The 20,738-nt window shown below is 33.9% G+C and overlaps 1 protein-coding gene across 1 annotated transcript in view; it reads right to left on the reverse strand.

The window, feature by feature from the left end:
• The window catches only part of MALRD1 (MAM and LDL receptor class A domain containing 1), a gene marked incomplete at its 5' end in the record, with an annotated part of 573,210 nt that overhangs the window by 142,097 nt on the left and 410,375 nt on the right, over nt 1-20,738 (reverse strand). Inside the window, one exon of the mRNA XM_081051765.1 lies at nt 11,738-11,895. Coding sequence (XP_080907891.1) covers nt 11,738-11,895 — 158 coding nt within the window. The remainder of the gene's footprint in view (nt 1-11,737; nt 11,896-20,738) is intronic.

The following is a 20,738-nucleotide window of genomic DNA, read 5'->3' on the forward strand; positions in this document are numbered from 1 at the left end:
AACTATTGAAATAAATCCACAGAAGCACCAGAAAATCAGAAGCACAGCTACCAACAAACAAAAATAGTAAGAACTTTCTGGAAGTTTTCAATCAAATGGAAACTCCTGGATGAAAATACATAAACAAAACTGAGGAACTTGCAAATATCTACAAGTGAAGAAAAGACCAACAAAAAAAAACAAGTGACTGTTCCAGGCTGAATGCTGGAGTACCTCAAAGAGATGGAGCATAAAGGAGCTGTGTGTCTATCACCAGCTAGTAATTCATCAAAGATCTCCATAAAAAGTCAGGTCAGTCTCTTGTTCCAGGAGTTGCTGATGCCAGCGTTCATAGAACACATGGGGTGGGTAAATATTGCTGAAATGGGAGATCTGACACATAAGTTTCCACGCGTGGACACTGAGACCAGAGGAGTGAGCTGGTATTCCTTGTGGCTGCCATGAAGTACTGTGTTTTGCCATGTATAATGTGCACCCACGTTTTTGGCCCAAACTTTCAGGGAACAAAATCGTTTGTTGTAATTTTTCAATTCAAATTTCTGTTTATTTACATTTAGGTACTTGTTTTTTGTATTCTAAAGGAATTTTAGCACTTATTTTTTAACATGCTATGGTGCAAGAAATTGTATGTAACAAATAATTACAAAACACAAGAACAGATACAAAGTACAAGAAATTTCATGTACTGGTAACAAATTTACAATATTTACCCATCATAGAAGGCCAAGAACTCTTCATCATTGCAAGTTGTAAGCTCAGCAAAACCAATTATCGTATTTCAGGGTATTATTTTGCATATGGATATTGTTATTGATTTCTAGAGTTACACTTTTAACTTATAAGCATAAATAAAAGAATTAAAAACATTTATATAGATGAAGAATTAGTACTACCCATGCATAATGTGCATCCTTGTTTTCCCTCGCAAATTTGGGCAAAAATATGTGCATTATACACAGCAAAATATAGTACTTGTACCTCCCTCAACAAATAAACAAGCTACCATTACATCACAAATGCAAGCCCACTAGAAAACAAGGTTCCACCTTTTCTACCAGACAACCAGAAACCAGAGATTTGACTCAGAATGCATGTGCACTGCTAGAGGAATGAATGGCATTTCTGACTTGGTCGGAGGAAATAAAACATATATAGTAATATTCAGTTTAGGCTCATCCACATAAAGCAATAGAAAACAAAACTGATAGTAAATAACCAAGCAGTTGAGAAAAATTCTAAGAGAGACTTTAAATTGAACAGAATACTAGTAGAATAGCTTGAGGAAGATTGCTGATAGAATAAATGGGAAATTAAATAAAGACATATAATTAATTTGCTTGAGAGAATTGGATGTCCATCATATCTATTCAACAGAACAGGATATTATGAAAAAGAAGCATGCAGAGTTCTTGGAAATTAACAATATGATTATGAAAATAAAACCCCAGAGACGAACTGAATAGCAGAATCAATACAGATTATGTTCCAAAAAGTGACCTGCAAACCTGAACCAAGCAATCAGATTACATAAAGTGCCAGAAGATGAAGAGATGAAAATTTTTAAAATATACGTAAAGGGATTGCAAGGGTAGATCCAGAAGTTTCCACATCTGTCTAATAGCTTTTCTAGGAGATAAATAAGTTAGACATGGAAATCTCCTGGTAATGAAAACTGATGAGGGCTCATCAAATTTCCAGGGGAATTTATGAACTTCAGGGATCAGAAAAATATTCCACTCACTTTCTGAGAGTAAATTAGGACATGTAAAAATCCTGGAGGAGAAATAATCAGACAGACATCGGTCTTCTACGAGGAAGACATAATGGATATTAGAATACATGGCAACAATGCCTTTATAACTTACGAAAAAACAATTTTGAACCTACAAGTCCATACCCAATCAAACTGTCTTTCCAATGCGTGATATGTTTTCTTGAGTCAATCAGGAACTCATAAAGCTTATCACCTATGTATGCGCTACCTCTAAAATGTGTATGAACCAAACATGCTGTTATGGGCTGAATGTGCCTGCCCCAGAGTTCATATGTTGAACCTAAATTCTATTACCTTAAAATATGACTATATTTGGAGATAGGACCCAGAGAGCGGTGATTAAATTAAAATTAGGCCATTAAGGTGGGCCCTAATCCAATTTTGCACAAGAAGAAGAAATTTGGACTGAGGAAGAGCTGTACCAGAGGGGAAGAGCACACTCAAGGTAACAACCACATGAGGACATGGTAAGAAGGCTATCATCTCTGCAAGCCAAGGGGGGAGAACTCAGAAGAAATGAAACCTGCCAACACCTTGATCTTGGACCAGTAGCATCCAGAACTATGAGAAAATTTTCTGTTGTTTTAGCTTCCCAATCTATGGTATTTTATTACAGCAGCCCTAGAAAACTAATATCCGTACTAATCTAAAATAATTCAATATAGAAGATTGTACGGGAATGGTATAGAGTAATGAGCAAAGATATCTGTAAAGGTTTGATTTGATAATTATATCGTGGTGAGGCATTTGGAAGAATGTGATTGCCAAGGGAGTAGAAGAATTATATACATCCTGAATCTTATGTTCCAACCAATTTTTAGTAAGTCATAGAAATGTTTGGGAGATTGCCATAGATATTCATTTATTTGAGGAGTGGGTAGGTTAGTGGTATGCAATTAATTTTCAATGATAATGGATAAACATTTAAAATGAGTTTACTAAAAATTAAGTGTCCATTTCAGAAAAAGACAAAGCAATTACAATTTATAAATACTGGGGATAAACAAGGACAGAAGATATCCAATCAACCCAACTAAAGATAGAGGTAAAGGGAAAAATAATGAAACAAGAAAAAAGACAAATAGAAAACATACAAAACTATACGTAGGTCTCCATTATGATGAAACAGTAACCATCACACTGAATTGATTTATAAAAAATGGATGGTCAGATTATAAGAAAAAATAACCTAGCCATATGTTACTTATAACGGATATAATTAAAGCCACATATCATGGAATATTAAAAATAAAGGGATGGGTAAGATACTACTAAAGGAATTATTTTAAAATTGGTAAGAATATCCATGTTATTAACAGACAAAACACAACTTCAGAGAAAGTTTGCTCTCTAATATCTCAAAGTAAATTCAGTGAGTTCATCCACATGAAACAGGGAAAATATAAAGATGGATATTTCATATTGATAAAAGTTATAATTCCCCAAGCAGATATTACTGTCTTGAATCTTTACACATTCAACAATATGGCTTTGAACTATAAAGTGTTGAGACCGATAAAAACAACAAAAAAAATTGAGACTTTTATAATTATACTGGAGGAATTTAAAAATACCTTTTTCCTAAACTGACAAATTAAGTAGATAACAGTGAGTAAGGATGGAGAGGATTACGATTTATCTCTGTGTTTCTATCATATCTCTAGCATCTATTTTTGTATCCAGTTGAGGAGCAATCATTCTTTCATACATCTGGAGAAAATTTACGAATACGTATATAAAATTAATGTATGATAATGAAGGCATGTCAGATCAATGGGGAGGACCTGGCTTGCTAAAATCATGAGCTTCTAACTTCTCACTATACATACACAAATGAATATAGGTGGATTAGTTAAATCTAGAAATCAACATCGCAGAAAACTAAAATAAATAAGAATATTTTATTATTTTATGGCAGGAAAGTTCTTCCTAAACAAGGCTTTAAAAGCCAGAATCCATAAGGAAAATAGATTAACAGGTTTCATGAAATTAAAAAGTAAAAGAAAAGTTGCTTTAACTGAATATGGCCAAAAAGAAATTTCAGAAGTTACATCAGCTTGAGAGCCAGACTTCTAAGCAAAGCTGATTTTTGTTTTTGTCTCAAGGTGACTTTGCACTTAGCCCATTTGTAGGCAAGTGTGAGAAATACCTTCTTTTGCAAATTCCCATGTCTATGTCTTAAAACTGTGACACGATTTTAATTTTAGCAGCATAACTCTTCAATGTGAGGTCACTTTCTTTTCCTGCTTTTATTGTATTTGAAAGGGAAAGTCTATTTTGAAGGTCAAATTAGATTAGCTCCTTCTCTTGAGTGTCAGCCTTTGCATTTTGTGTGATTTATTTTCATCCTGCCTAATTTATTATTTAATAGCAACTCATAGGAGTATTTTTACCATCCTAAGGTGTATTTTTTTGTTTTGTTTTATACAATGGTAGATACGATGCACATCTCAGCAAAGTTTTTTTCTACCTGTGCTATGAAAGTGTCTTTTTGCTGTCAAGATCTACACATCCACCTTTGCTAAGCTGTTAACATAAACCTGTGATTCTTACTTTGTGATACATGATGGTTGTGTGTTTAACACAGTTTGCAAGGTGAAGCCCATTGTGCGATATTGTCTGTCATGCAAACTGCCTAGCAAAATGCCTACCACAGAAGATACAACCTTACTTTTCTATTCAACAGGAACTATCAGATTAAAATACGGGACACTGATATTATATTGGGAAAATCTTGAATCGATTCTCAAAAAGGAATGGAATCACTAAAAAACACTTTGGTTCATTTTAACAATTGTGATGGCATATTACTTGCAACACATCTTAGCAATGATTGCAATGTTCCAGTGTGTGTGACATGTCGTGAAATACGGCTCCAGCTGCTTTCCATATTTTTGCTTAAAATAAATGCAATGCTCAAGTAGAGTATAATCTAGACCTTCTGCAAGTCCGTTAAGATGCAGAAATTTGCTAACTATTCTCAACAACTCCACCACTAATGCCTGGGGGAGATTGTATATACTATTATTTTCTCCCTTAAACACAATCTACTATTATTCTCAAAAGCCGCACTGGATAAATTGTGTGCACCACTTGTGAAAAGAATGACCATGAAGTTCAGCATACACAGGAATGAAAGAGACCTGGTCAGTCTGAAACATCAGTTAAAATGTACTTTGGAAAAAAAAATTATAGATGGAACATTTTTAGGAATTCAACAACTTTCATAACATGATACCATAAAAATGTATTTAAAATTAAGCATTAATAATACAAAAAAGGAGTGAAACAAAATAATCTGATGTGTAAATTGCCTTAAGGATATGTCATACAAACTAGTACCTATTTAATTTTTAATATGTATTTTCACAAATGTGAATTAAACAATTTTGAATATTTTTCCCTTTTGAAACTTAGTATTTTTTCTCATTTTTCTTTTCATTCACAGATGCCTGGAAGAATTTATGCTACACAAGTGATAATTACAGAATGAGCCAGGTCCTCATCTAGCTGGTGACATCTCATGGTAATAACCAGAGTCTATGGGGCAACTTGTTAACACAACTCAGCACTTGGTAAGTTATTTCTTCCCTGCACCAAATGGTAACATAATGCAATGATTAAGTGAACATAATCTAAAATCTTTTCCCCTATTACTAGGAACCATGCACTATATTTCATCAATTCATTATTATCATAGGACTATATACATATGGGTGGTGAGGGTAGGTGCCAACTGGTCTATCAGATGTCCTTTGTAGGATATCTCAATGTCCCTGGACGTTGCTGGTGTACTATGCCCCAGAGGGCTCACCGTCATTGTGTATTTGAGAAACATGGCTGAAATGAGTAAGACTCTTTTCCTTCTCTGCCAAACTTCTTATTCTGAAGTTGAGGGGTCTGGGAACATCACAGGGAATACACAAAATTTCCTTTTGCATTAACTTACAGAGAGCGACCCCTGACAGGTTGGGCTCTTCTAACAGGACAACTGTAAGTCTAAAACGAAACTTGAGAGGATTCCAAAACTGACCAAAGGAGGCTTCAGTCAGCTTGACAAAGAGGGTGTCGTCTTGCTGGCTCTTATTGTTGAACTGCTCATTCAACAGTTAATCACGAAAAGGAGCAGAACTAAAGGATTAAACGGCATATCGCTTTGGCAGTTATACGTAAAACAAACATCTACACATTCATTTACCACCAGGCTTCCCAGTTCCTATAAAACACTTGCCTTCTTTATGCAATACTCTACTTTGCAGGCGGGGATAAATCTGTATCATTTGGCTTTTTATCGGAAAATGTAATAGAAAGATCATAGTTGAATTTCACTTTGATCTCATCAATTGTACAAGTCTTCTTTGACAGTTGGAGCTTTATAAGATGCCCTTCATTAATATTAAATAAATATTAAATAAATATTAAATTAAATCATGCTTTATTGAGAAAATAATCTTCATGTGCCAGTGGAGATCTAAGTCTTATTCATCACATGTAGAAATTGCTTTCCAGTTTATCCTTCCAAGTTGTACCTTCTCTGCCCCTGGCTCCTGGATACCATTTTTTTAACTTGTCCTCAGTTGCAATCATACTTCGGGCCTCCTCCTACCCACCAGTCCTCATCCCTTTTCCATATAGCAGCCATACAGACCTTTTAAATTTTCCAATGTATTATTCCTTAATTTGATACTCTGCTATGGATTAAATGTTTGTGTCCTCCCCCAGTTCATATGTTGAAGATCCAATACCCAAGGTTTTGGTTTTTGGAGGTGAGACCTTTGGGAACTAATTAGCTCATGAGGGTAAAGTCCCCATGAATCATGGGATTAGTGTCCTTATAAGAAAAGATACAAGAAAGATGACCTCTCTCTTCCAGGTAAGCACATAGTGAGAAGACAGCCATCTGCAAAGCAGGAAGAGGGGCCACACCGGAAACTGAATGGGCAGATACCTTGATCTTGGACTTACTAGCCTCCAGAACTACGAGAAATAAATTTCTGTTGTTTAAGCCACCTCGTCTGTGGTCATTTGCTATAGCAGTCCAAGCTGTGTAAGATACTCTCCAATGACTTCCTATTGTTCTTAGAACAAAATCTAATCTCCTTATGGTTCCTACAAGGCCTTATATGAGCTGGCCCCTGCCTATCTGTTTGATCTTCTCTCTCTCTCTCTCTCTCTCTCTCTCTCTCTCTCTCTCTCTCTCTCTCTCTCTCTCTCTCGTATTTTGTTCCAGCTATACTGGCCCTCAAATTCCTTCCATCTTTGAGCTTTCTCATTAGTTTGCTCCCTCTGCCTAGAACATTCTTACTTCAGATATTCATGAGGCTGACTTCTTTGTGTTTTTCAAACCTAAATTTAAACATCATCTTTTCAGAGAGGCTTCCTTACCATTCAATGTAAGATAAGTCTCTCAGCAGATCATAAATGATTATTTACCACAGAAAACTGTTTTACTTGCTCCAGAGTACTGTATCACAAATTGAAGCTTTCATATTTATGTGTTGTTGTTTTTCTTAATTTGTTTTCTGTCTTCCCCTACGAGAGGGTAGTTTTTAATAAGTAAATGCAAGGAGGACAAGTTTAAACTGACTGGTGTTGACTCAAAATTTTTCACTGTTTTACAAGTTAATATCTTCAAAAGATTTGTGTTTTCTTTGGTTGGACACTAATACCAGATGGTACCAACGTAGAAAACATAAACTGCTCTAACATATTTCAAATAGAGAAAATTTAACATAGAGAATTGGTTACAAAGTTTATGGAAGTGATGAGAAACCACCACGGAATTTGTGAGACAACCTATAGATTAGTATGTACAGGAAGATGTTTCCATCCCTAAAACTAGAGCATCAATGCGCAGTAGTCACCAAAGCTGAGTTGCTGGAAGAAGATGGAATTTGGCAAGCATACATAGTGGGAGCTAAAACTAAGAAGGCAGGGCCTATCGGCAGAAAACTGAGTTATAGATGAGATGCAGTTAGAAACTCAGCCAAAAAGAGAGAGAGAGAAGGAAGGCTTGTCTCCTCTTTCTGCTCTCATGTCTTCAGCCAGTGCCTTCTTTAGGCCAAACTTATCCAGAAAAACAGAGCAAAGGAGCCTGGGAAGTGTAGGTCCTTGCAATACAGAACAGAGCACAGATGGCAGGGAGTACACAGCCCTTAACACAATTTCATAAAATTTGTGCTGGCCAGGAAGCACACTACCACAATCTACCATCAGAAATCTCTTTTAGGAATTCCTTGCCTTTTTTATTGCCCCATAAATCCTCTACCATGAAATGTCATGTTAGGTATTTCCTTTGCCATGTCCTTTCTAAAGGATTTAAGTAATCAATGTAAGAAATAGTTTCAGATTAGCACAATTATAATCTACCATGTGTTCCAGAACATTTGCTACTTATTAACTCAAGAAGTCATCTGTTTATGGCACATTCTAGAGTAGTGTCTTTCAATCTTTTCAGTTAGAAAGACCTCTTAGAAATACATATGTTTTTCTTATTAGAAAGGTAACACATGTCTAATGCAGAAAAATATATAAAATAAATAAGAGTAAAAAAATGAAAAAGATATTATCATCTAGAGATAATTACTCTAACAACTTTTGTGTGTATCTTTCCATATCTTTCTTTCCTATATCACTGTACAGATATAGGTACTTATATAGATTAAGATATAGAAACACACATTAATGCACTCAAAATTGGATAGATATTTTAAATAGCATTCTAGAATATATATTTCTCAATAGCTTCTTTAGTTATTAATGAATCATAAGCACTTCTCTTTATCATTAAATATTCATTCACAGAATTAATTTTTCCATAATGTTTCATAGAAAGAGTGAATATATTATATTTTACCAATTCCTAATAATTGACATTCAGGTGATTTCAAACATTTCCTATTATAAAGAATAGTGAGATGAAAAACCTTATAAATAAAACATCCTGCATATCTATCTTTATTTCCTTATATTTCTAGATGAGGAACGTTTTAGTCAATCATATAAAAAATATAAAGCTCTTAATTGCCAAAACGCTCTTCATAATTGCCTATTGATAGCAATGAATGAGAATATTTATTTCTCCACACCCACACCACCAGTGGATATTATCATTTTATTCTTTTAAAATCTCTTTTTTAATATTAAAAACAAGAAGTTGTTCCTCACCACAGTTCCAGATAATATTAGTTGGACTTTTGTTCTGTTACTTTAGAAAATTCATGCACAAACTTAGGTTCTCAGACCCCTTACAAGGAATGATCTGTTAATCAAACTTCCCCATGTCATAACTATAGACAATTTTTTTCAAATGCAACACATCAGTTGAAAAACCTTGCCCTAGAAAATGTAGTAAAATATGGTACTTTTATATACACAAATTAGAAATTATGAGAAAGAAAAAAGTTGCATGTGAAAGAAGAGCATGTTTCTGGAAAGCCTCCATATAAAGGGTAGAAAGAACAGGTTTCTACTTCATTAGTTCATTTACACGCAAATATTACACATTCAGGAAGTTTTTCAGTTTGGAAATAACCCAAGATTTTCCAGCATAAGAGTTGAGAAAGTAAGACTTGTCCAGTGACTGTGATCCATCAATGCCATAGGACAATTTATGAAAACAGTTTATCTTGGGTTTCTGTAAACACAAAGTTAGGACCTTTTCAGTAGCAAGAAACACACAGAGAATTTTTCTGTCTCAGGAAAGGAGGATCCAGGATTTAAACAGAGCAGGCACTATTCTGTTTCTTCCTCTTTCCTTCGTTCTGAGTCCCTATTCTGTTTCTTCCTCTTTCCTTTGTTCTGAGTCCCTCTCTGTGTTAACTTCTTTCTCAGACAATATGTCTCGCCATGCTGGGAAAGATGGCCCATGATAATCCCAAATCCAGCTACATTTTTTATGACTTGTAATAGAGAAGAAAGAGAAATCCTTCCATAATCTGCATCAAATGCTGGAGGAGAATATCATCAGCTCTGCTTGGGTCACCTGTGGAGGTGGTAAAAGAAAGCCATGGTGGCAGTCAAACCCACCACGACAATTTGGAGTAGGGGAAGGCAATTTCTCTATAAAAACAAACAAACAAAAAAAACTTACGTCAGTCTGACTACCAATTCCCCTCCTCTATTCTTTCCAGTAGACTTCTCTGAGTACTGCCTGGGGTACAAAAGCATTGCTACAATTAACTGTTGTCCTCTAATTAAAAAAACAATAATCCTCAAAAACAAAGTATCAGAAATCATGACTTGAGGCCAATATTTCTATTGAAAGGCTGTTTACAGAAATGGTGGAAAGCCGTAGGCTCTTTAACTTGGGTAACTAAAGTAGCTGACTCTTGGTTGGGATTTAACATTTGAATTTTTAGGAACAAAAGCATTCACTCTATAGCACTGACAGCTGAGCAGCTGAAGGATATATGGATGCTCTTTTTGAATTGAGGAAGCAATATTTTGTTAGAAAGTGACTAACATCTTCTTGCGTTCTGTTTTGAAAAGTCTGCTGGCCTTTCCATTTGTATTGCTTCCATAGTAACAAATAACCATCCACTGGTGTCCGCTTTAATTGCAGCAACCTATGTTTTGAAACTTCAGTAAAAACAATGTATTGTGGAGTCTTTTTAAGATCAGTGGTTATAAATTACCCTGGATAAAATTTAGCATAAGCAATAGGTAACTGAATATTCATTCACATATTGTATGTAAAAACAATAAAAAAAAATCCAAAATTTTCACATGATTTGCATTTATTTGCATGTATCAAAACTGTTAAAAATGAATCTCTTTCTTTGTTGTTTTTACTGGCTTCTTTAGGAAAACAGACATTCATGTAGAATCAGTATAAATTCTTCACTTTTCACGTTTATGTTTTTACTTGATAAGAGCTTTCATTTCTATTAATGGCTAGAATTGATAAGGCCTTTTTCCTTTCTCCTCTTTCCCTTGTTTCTTCTTAGATTTCTTTGGGGGAACTGGACGAAACCTGAGAAACAATGCTGGGTAAGAGACACTAGATTTTTGAAATCAGATTTTTTGTTAATTGTGTAATCATGGAAAAGTTACTAAGTCACTTTGAGTCTCAGTTTCTTTATTGTAAAGTTGGAAAAAATATACTACCTCATGAGGTAAATCTGAGAATTAAAACTGATAGCATATGTAAAGTTTATAATACACAGCCTGAAAGAAAGAAATCACTTAATACCTGTTATTATTTACAAGGGGCAATGTTGAGTTAAAGACAAAAATTCCAATTGTATTAGGTTGGTGCAAAGTAACTGTGGTTTAAAAGGCTAAAAATCATCGCAAAACCCGCAATTACTTTTGCACCATATTTATTTTAATAACAAGTGTTTGTGTAATTTCAAAGCAATAACACTAGGTTTTGTGTCCTGATATACAATCTTTTAATTAGAAATCAAAATTTCAAAATTGGTTCATGATGACTGAATAGCTCATTGATCTTTCATACAATGAGAAGTATAAATGTAGCAACTTGTTTCTTAAAAGATGTTTGTGTTGGTGCACATTCTTGTGTTAGTTTAAAATGGAGCAGGCCTGTTGGTTTTGGTGTGAGCTGATACATACTTAAAATCTTAAATTTGTTTTGCCTTTACTCTGTTTGGGGAAGAAAATTCTCTCCATCGTTATTCCTCTCATCATAACTCTTCACTGTCCCTAATCTAAGTTGTTACTAAGATACATGTAGACTCTGCCCATACTCTTTAATCTCTAGATAATTTTTTAAATATCATGCGCCATAATTGAGTTCTGGTGGCAGCCATGAATGAATAAATCTTGAATGAGATTAAGACAAATGACAGCCTGACTGTCAAATTCCCATTGCCCAGAAAGACAGGAGAAATTAATGGGAATCTGCGTCAATCACGTGTTGTGTTACGACTGAAAAAAGGATGGTTACACACATGTTATGAATATTTTAGTGAAATACAGATCTCTGTCTTCCTTTTGTACCTTTAATATTCCCATACTTCTGGGATCGATCATGTAGAACCAGAACCGAACAGTACACATTCCAAGGCTTGCTGGGAAGTGTTGGGAAGTAGTGATTCTTGCAGTGTATCCTTCTTTGGGGCCAGATGAGTTGACATACAGGAAGTGCTGGCCACTACCTTGAAATAGATGAATATAAATTGTTTTAGTAAAATGATATGTTTTATGGCATGACACAGAATGTATTTAAACCATGTACAAATTTCATTCTTTCTACACACACACACACACACACACACACACACTCAAACACAACTTATTTACTTTTTGTGAGTTATATGTCAACAATATTTAATTCCTTGAACAGAAAATGCACTATGATTAAATGATTCACAAAATTCACCTGGGAATGTGACTTGTGCAGAAAGTAATCAAATATCTGTGTTGACTCTGAAGGTGGATTCCTTTTCTCCCAAGTTGCTCAAACCTTTCTATCAATTTCCTGTAAAACAATTTCTATGCTGCATGTAGAGCAGGTAGTGGGGGTTGATTAATACTGTATTTCATTTTCAGTTGCTCTGATTCCCACACTGACCACAATAGCAGTGAATGGCAATAACTGCAAAGTGAAATGTCATTGTCAAAGTTGTCACATTATTTTTTCCTGAGCAATAAACAACTTCCATTCTCCTCTTGAATGGCATTAATGTGAAAAATTGATCCATCTAAACATAACTGGATTTTTTTTTTCTGCAGATGGTCAAAATCCATCATAGCTACTATTCCCTTTATAGCTTTTACTGGGGGATATATATATATATACATATATATATACACATATATATATACATATATATGTGTATATATATGTATACATATATATATATACATATATATATACATATATATGTATACATATATATACATACATATATATATATATATATACTTTCTTTGCTTAAATATTTATTTGCAGTTCTAAATTGAGGCTATTAAATTTTTTTCTAATTAAAAGTATTATTATTCTTTCCTATAGCATTTTAGTATTGTTACTGAGCTATACAAAGTCTGAAAATAAGTTCGTGAATTTGTTGCAATGATGTTGCTAACCTTTTTTGATATCAGAGGGATTATTCATTATGGATTTGTCCCAGCTGGACAAACAGTTAACCAAGTTTACTATTTGGAAGTGCTGAAAAAGCTGCATGAAAAAGTTAGACGACCTGAACTTTTCACCAACAATTCATGGCTCTTGCATCTCAGCAATGCACCAGCTCACATAGCACTGCCTGTGAGGGAGTTGTTAGCCAGTAAACAAATAACTGTATTGTAATACACTCCCTACTCACCTGATCTGACCCCCAGTAACTTCTTTCTTTATCTGAAGATAAAGGAAATATTGAAAGGAAGATATTTTGATGGCATTCAGGACATCGAGGGTAATACACAGACAGCTCTGATGGCTATTCCAGAAAAAGAGTTCCAAAATTGCTTTGAAGGGTGGACTAGGCACTGGCGTCGGTGCATAGCTTCCCAAGGGAAGCACTTCGAAGGTGACTGTAGTGATATTCAGCACTTTTTTAGGATGAGTTCGTGAACCTAATTGTCAGACCTCTTATGCTTTAAATCATTAATTGTGAATTAATAGTACAAGGTTCTTTTATGAAGCTTCCCCTTTTTAATAGTAATATTTTAAATTTATTGGAGGTAACATTGGTTAATAACATTATATAAGTTTCAGATGTACAACTTTACTATACATCATTTGTATATTCTACTGTGTCCATATATTTGACCCCCTTTACCCTCTTGTAACATCTGGTAACCATCATACTGTTGTCTGTGTCTGTAAGTTAGTTTTTTTATTTATTCATTTGTTGCTTTTTCTTAAGTAGAACTTGCATTTATTTAGTTAGATTTATACCTAAGTATTTCTCTCTTTTTTGGTGCTAATGTAAATGTTAGTGTTTTTATACCAAATTCCAATTGTTCATTGCTGGTGTGTAACAAAGCAACTGACTTGTATCTTAACCCTGTATCCTGCAACATCACTATCATTGCTTATTAGTTCTAAGAGGTTTTTTTCTTTTTCTTCTTCTGCAACATTGAGAATTTCTATATAGACAATCATATCATCGGCAAAAAAATACAATTTTATTTCTTCATTTCCAATCTGTAAGTCTTTTATTTTCTTCGTCTGTCTTATTGCATTAGCTAAGATTTCTAGAATGATGGAGAATAGAACTGGTGAGAGCAAGGGGATATCCTTGGCTTGTTCCTGTGAGGACAAGCTAGTTTCTCACCATTACGTTTGATATTAGCTATAAGTTTTCTGTAGATGTTCTTTTTTCCCCAGATTTTTTTGAGTTATAATTGACAAATAAAATAATAACATATTTAAAGTGTACAATGTAATGATTTGATATATGCATACATTGTGAAATGATTCCCATGATTAAGTTAATTATATATTAACTAGGTATATGCCTAGTTAATACCAATTATATGTTTAGAAGAAGTTGTCAGTGAACCCACTTAGGCTTAGTGCTTTTCGTTTTGAAAGGTTTACTATTATTAATTAAATTTCTTTAATAGATATATTCAGATTATCTATTTTTGTGTGTGTGAGTTTTGCGAGATCGTTTCTTTGAAGAAACTGATACATTTTGGTTATCAAATTTGTGGGCATACGGTAGTCCATAATATTCCTCTATTATTTCAATGCCAATGGATCAGTAATGATAATCTTCCTTTTATTTCTGCATTAATATATTTATTAATTTGTGTTTCCCCCCACCTGCTTTTAGTTAACCTGGACAGAAGGTTTTCGATTTGGTTGATCTTTTCAAAGAACCAGATTTTAGTTTTGTTGATTTTCTCTATTCATTTCCTGATTTCAATTTCATTAATTTCTTCTATAATTTTTATTATTCCTTTCTTCTACTTACTTTGGATTTAAATCACTGTTACTCATTTTTCTAGTTTCCTAAGCTGAAAACTTAGATTATTGACTTAGAACTTTCTTTTCTTCTAATATACGCATTCTAATACGTGCTAAAACATTCCCACTAAGCTGTGCTTTAATGAACCCCACAAGTTTTTATAACTTTCATTTTTTATTTAATTCAGAACATATCAAAATTTCTCTTGTGATTTCTTCTTTGACCTACATGTTATTTAGAAGTCTGCAGTTTAGTCTTCAAGTATTCTGGGGTTTTACAGTTATACTTATGTAATTGACTTCTACTTTAATTCCACTGTGGCCTGAAAGCAGACATTGTATGATTTTTATTCTTTTAAATCTATTAAGGTGTGTTTTATGGTCCCAAATTGGTTTATCTTGGTGAATGTTTCATGTGAACTCCAGAAGAATGTGTATTCTGCTGTTGTTGGATGAAGTATTCTAGAGATGTCAATTACACCAAGTTGATTGATGGTGCTGTTCAGTTTAACTATGTCCTTACTGATTTTCTGCCTGCTGGATCTGTTACTGATAGAGAAGTGTTGAAGTCTCTAGCTATAATAATGGATTCATCTATTACTCTTTGCAGTTCCATTAGGATTACTTCATATATTTTGATGTTAGGTGCTTATACACTATAGACTGTTTGTTTTCATATTTGGAAAATAAAGACATAATACCTGGCATGACCTAGATACACTCAGACTCCATGTGTCAAACCTACTAAGAACTGAGGCTTATTCCTTGAGAACATGCATGCATTCTTTAAATCCGTGCTATCTTAGATTAAATAGGAATATCTAGTTTTTCCTTCATCTTATTGCCTTCTATACCCTTGAGGATTTCCAATACGTTTAGACAATACTTTATAGGGGAAACTTAAAAACATCATCCTGAAGAAGAAAAATATGGCTAACCCAATTATCTATAATAACAACTTTCCTTATATAGCTAAGACTTAATTGAAAATTTAGAATCTATTCATCTTATATTGAATGCAGAGAAACAGCTCAAACCTAGTTCCAAAAGAGAAAATTCATATTAAGTATGTTTGTATAAAACGATTTTATATTTCACAACTCAGCTCTTAAATAGCATGACATATATGAGAACTAATGTACTTCTACCTCAAAAGCAGATCATGTTTAACTCAGACTTTAACTGTATCTTTAGAATAGTGGGAAAAGAAGTAATTTTGTTCATTGACACAAATGTAATCCATTTTATAAAGTTAGGAATTCTGATTTAAAATCTTGCTTTTTAGTAAATTTATTCCTCTAACTGCATACATACAATAACATTCATTAATTCAGATGTTCCTTTTGAATAATTAATCATATGATATTTATTTATTCATTTATTTATTAGTTTCAGGTGAATATATATATATATACATATACATATATATGTATATAGATATATATTTAAAGATAACGTTTAAGTTTGCGAAGCAACCTGCATTCATTCAAACCATGTTCTCTATCCTTAGTTTTGTCTCTAGGTTCCTGATGTAACTCAGGTCACAGTATCCTTAGTATCTCAATAATTTTTTCATGGCATGCCAGGTGGGAAGCAATATTTTAGTTATGTTTATTAAGTACTTAAGTCCAAACAACATAGTATGCATTAATATTCTAATACCATTTCAGGTATTGAAAAAAATAATGCACACAAATTGAAAAAAATAATTATTCTTAAATAGCCACAAGTGCTGTCTACTGGAGGGGGAGCCTATTAAACACTCTCCAGATTCTCAAACCTTGAAATCGGATTGAACACCACTACCTTCATTTCCTATTCCACGCTTATTTTCCCCAATTCTTACTTTTATTACAGCAACTACTGAAAACCTGTTTAGCAAAGATATGACATCAACACAAGAAATGTAGGCCAATCCGATGTTTGCATTTTAGGGCTATATCATGAAACTCAATATTAAAAAAATGTATCATTCACTGGGGATGACAATAATCTATCATTTCACTGCAGCATATTTATTTCAGTAAAAGACAAACAATGTTATATAAAGCTCAACATCAAAGTTAGCAATTTCAATTATTAGTTAGGGGACTCTGGGTGAGTTTTCAAAGTATACCACATGAAGTTTCTTCTAATTTGCATATTCAATTTTGGTCTTACAAAATCTTACAGCAGAACACAAAAATCAGAAAGTCAAATTCTAGGTGATGTATTAAATACATGTAAATGTGAAATTTTATCCATTTTAAAATTTAAGAATGCAAAACTATGAGTGGAAATTTGGAAGCCACCATTGCAAAGTTGGTCTTAGGGGATTTTTAATTCTGGAACAATAGCATATCTAAATTTAGCTTTGTAAGGAGAAGAGATTTGTTGCAATGCCATATTTTTACTTGAGAGTCGTAAAGGTGAAATGTTGCTTAGCCTCTTAAAATTATTAATAGAAGCACAAGAATTATCCAGGAACTATGTACTGCATCACAAATTTATAAAAACCTTATATTGAATTATGCTTTCAGAAATAGACTCATTTTTTTATCTAGCAAGCTCAGAGTAAACCCACTTTCAAGCATTTATAAACTTTCAGTTGCTTCATTGAGAATTAGCTATTTAACATAGCAAAATCCTTGGAGAAGGTCACTCTAGCCTCCTACAAAAATTTCAGAACTTTTTAAAGCAGATAATAAACATGAAAGTCTCAACTGCCACAGCATATTCAGAATTTAATGGTAAATCATTAAACCAGTTCACTTTATTTACATGTGAATCTCTGTGGAATGATCAACATTCATGGGACAGATTTTTACAGAAGCAGAATTTTTTGTTGGTTTGATTTTGGACTGTTTTAGAGCTTTCTATGGCTATTTTAAAAGTTACTTAACTTTCATATATTAGATCTGATGTATTCAATTAAGTCTGTAAAATCTATCATACGTTAATTAAATATTACCAGATGCAGTACTCTGGAACCTGGACATTCATTAAATATTTTTGCGTTTTCTCTCTCCCCAAGCTCTCTGTCTCCTGATATTTTGCACACTTTCAGTTTAATACTTCAGTTTTGCTTGCACAGGTTTTATGATTATAAGTTCTTAATGTTTTTAGGGTACAGATTTCAGATTTCACATATTAATTAGCTAAAATCAAGCCCTGAGTAGAAGTTTCTCTTTAATATTATTTTTTCCCTTAAAAGCTCTAACGAATTGCACAGATTTTGAAAATCGGGGGCTAGTGTCCAATAGTGTAAATTCAGTATCAATATATACTTTGTTCAAATCACCATTGTCATTTGGCACTGGAATGCCAAAATGTATTATCCACATTTAGAACCTACCACCAGGCGTCAGGGGTACTCTTTTTCACTTGGGTGTCCTCAGAGAGTAAGGATTCTAATTTGTCTTTTAGATGTTATTAGCTACATCTTGAGTTTTTGAAAATGTTTCCTTGAGTTATTATGCTACAAGGTAATAAATTTGACATTTCTTTTTTAAAAAGACAGTTAATACTTTTAAAAGACTGCTATATTTTTACAGCTCTAGTGCCCTCAGCAGAATCACACTCACTTGCACGAGGTCAAATCATAAAAGACAATTTCCCACTTCCAGTGATGTGAATGCACTCCTTGCTTTAAATTGTAGGCAATTTTTGTCTTTTTTTTCTTGCTCATAAAATAAAGCTGCCTAATGGCTTTTTAAAAAAGCGTTGCAATATGCCTCTCATTCAAAATAGCTAAACGATTCCTTCTTCAGAGTCAAACTTACTTAAGCTTGGCTGCACATGGTCTAAAATTTCTGCCTGTTCCTCACTCTAAAATAGAAGGTTGCATAATGACAATCAGTTGAAATGCCCTCAATCTTTTTTTGTACTTTCATTTTCCCCCCAGATTTTCAAGTTTCTGGCTATTTGCATTTCCAAGTTTTAAAGCCCGTGAAATGTAAGCACGCTCAGAGAAAGAACAAAAGTTTCCTTAAAATTGTCAGATGGCAACCACAGAGTGCCTCTGAAGTCAAATGAAATTTTCTCATGGTATTTGATAGAAATGTCTGTCAATACCGTACTTTTATTGGCTTTTTGAAGGGCTTTACGATAAACAGTCTTGGCATTTCTTCATTTCTATCTTTTCTAACAGATTATTCTTTAGGCATTATTCTCTTTTGAGAGTAATTATTACCTATTAAGAAAACCACTTTTCAGCAGAATGTCTCATTTTAACACTATATACTATTATTAAATTCGGTACCATTAAATCTTTCCCCTCCGTATGCATTGATCTGATATAAAAATGAAGTTTCTAGCTGTGACATGCCAACACAGGGTATGTTCATTTTCTTTTGAAAGCTTCTAATTTGCTCAATGGCAAGTATATCTTAATCACATGCTGATATATGGGTGGAATTGGTTGGCACTTCCTATAAATCTAGGTATAGACAAGGGACATGGGATCTCTTAATTCTCATAGCGGAAGAAACTAGAAGGACCTCTTTATGTGTTACTTGCTTGTCAACATGTCTTTGGAAACATGCGTTGGCTTAATAGCATGTCTATAAGTTGATTTCATTTGCCAAATTGAGATTAAAAAGGAAACTTGTTTCCTAGTCATGTAGGAAGAAAGAACTAATAAATTATAAACACTTTTCTTTATACAAGTGATAAATGGTAAAAGCTTTGAAGTTGTTTAGATTTAAGATCCATTTTACCTGAAAGAGTGTGGAAAGCAAATTACGGAAGAATATTATTTCTTTTGAAATAGAAATGGTATTATTAGATTCTTTCTTGCTCATAAAATAATAAATAAGCAATGAGCAGAAACTGTGGGCAGGATTGCCCACTGGTTAAGCCTGTAGGCACTGGAGCTGTGGGTTTCTATTCAAATCTTGACGCTACCAGTTATTAGGTATGTGACCTTGAGCAACCTAGTTAAATTCTCTAGGACTCAGAAGCAATAGGATATAATTATAGCAGGTACTTTAGCCTCATGGGGTTGTGGTAAAAATTAAATGATACACTATATGTAAAGTACTTAGAACACAGTTGTAAATTAGTGCTATTCTACTGGGAAATTTAGAGAATAGATAGAAAGATGATTTTAACAGTAGAGAAAAAGACTATTAATCACAAGTTATTGATTGGATAATTACTATATAGAAGGCACCCTGTTTTGTATTTGGACGTTGGGGACATGGGCAAGTTATGGCTGGGAACATATGAAACATACCCCAAAGAATCTAACAATAAAAACTAATGATATATGTAGTATTGAGAAGACAAGGTCTAGATCAGACTATCTGGGTTCAAACGCAAACCCTGATATTTGTCTTTGATATTGGGCGAATCACTAAATGCCCACTGTGTCTCGTATTCACCTTCTGTCCAATGGGGATCATTATCACAGCATCAGCAGCATCTCACGGAAGTGATTGTGAGTCTATAATATCAAATATTGATGTAGATCATAAGTGTCATGTAGTTCAACAGATAAAAGATGGCTTACACTTGGTGAAAGAAGAAAGATTTTATACAATGCATGTCTTTGTTTCAGGATATTAAAGGAAATAGTGGAGATGGTAGTAGGCAAAGAAATCAGTTTACGGTGTCAAAGATCATTCTTAAAAAAATAAAGTAAACAATGTGGAGAGACTTCTGGTTTCCAGTCCAGCATGTAAGAAGCTTGGGAGGCATCTGTCTCATCTTCCCAACAACAACAACAAGAAGCTAAACAAACTGAAAATAAAAAAAGTCTTGTTAGATACATCAGACAATAGAGTAGTGGTCACAGGGCAAACCACTACTCCAAAATTGGAAAGAGAGGCAGACACAAAGAATCACAATTTAATGGGACAGAACCCTAGGAACAGGGACTGCTGATGGTGTCAGTACTGGGTGAGGAACATGTCCATTGTAATTAACAAACTGCTGGAGGCTCAGGGTGGGAAAGCTAGAGAGACAGGAACTCCAGGGGGATGAGCCTTAGGGGGTACCCCTGAAGTATTACCTCCAAGAGCCCTAACAAGTTCTCACAGTGAAGACTGGAGAAAAATCCCCTCTGCTTCTTTTAGGGGGTGGGTAAAGTAGCCATTTTGA

The sequence above is a fragment of the Rhinolophus hipposideros genome (genome assembly GCF_964194185.1).
Source record: "Rhinolophus hipposideros genome assembly, chromosome: 1".
NCBI lineage: Eukaryota > Metazoa > Chordata > Mammalia > Chiroptera > Rhinolophidae > Rhinolophus > Rhinolophus hipposideros.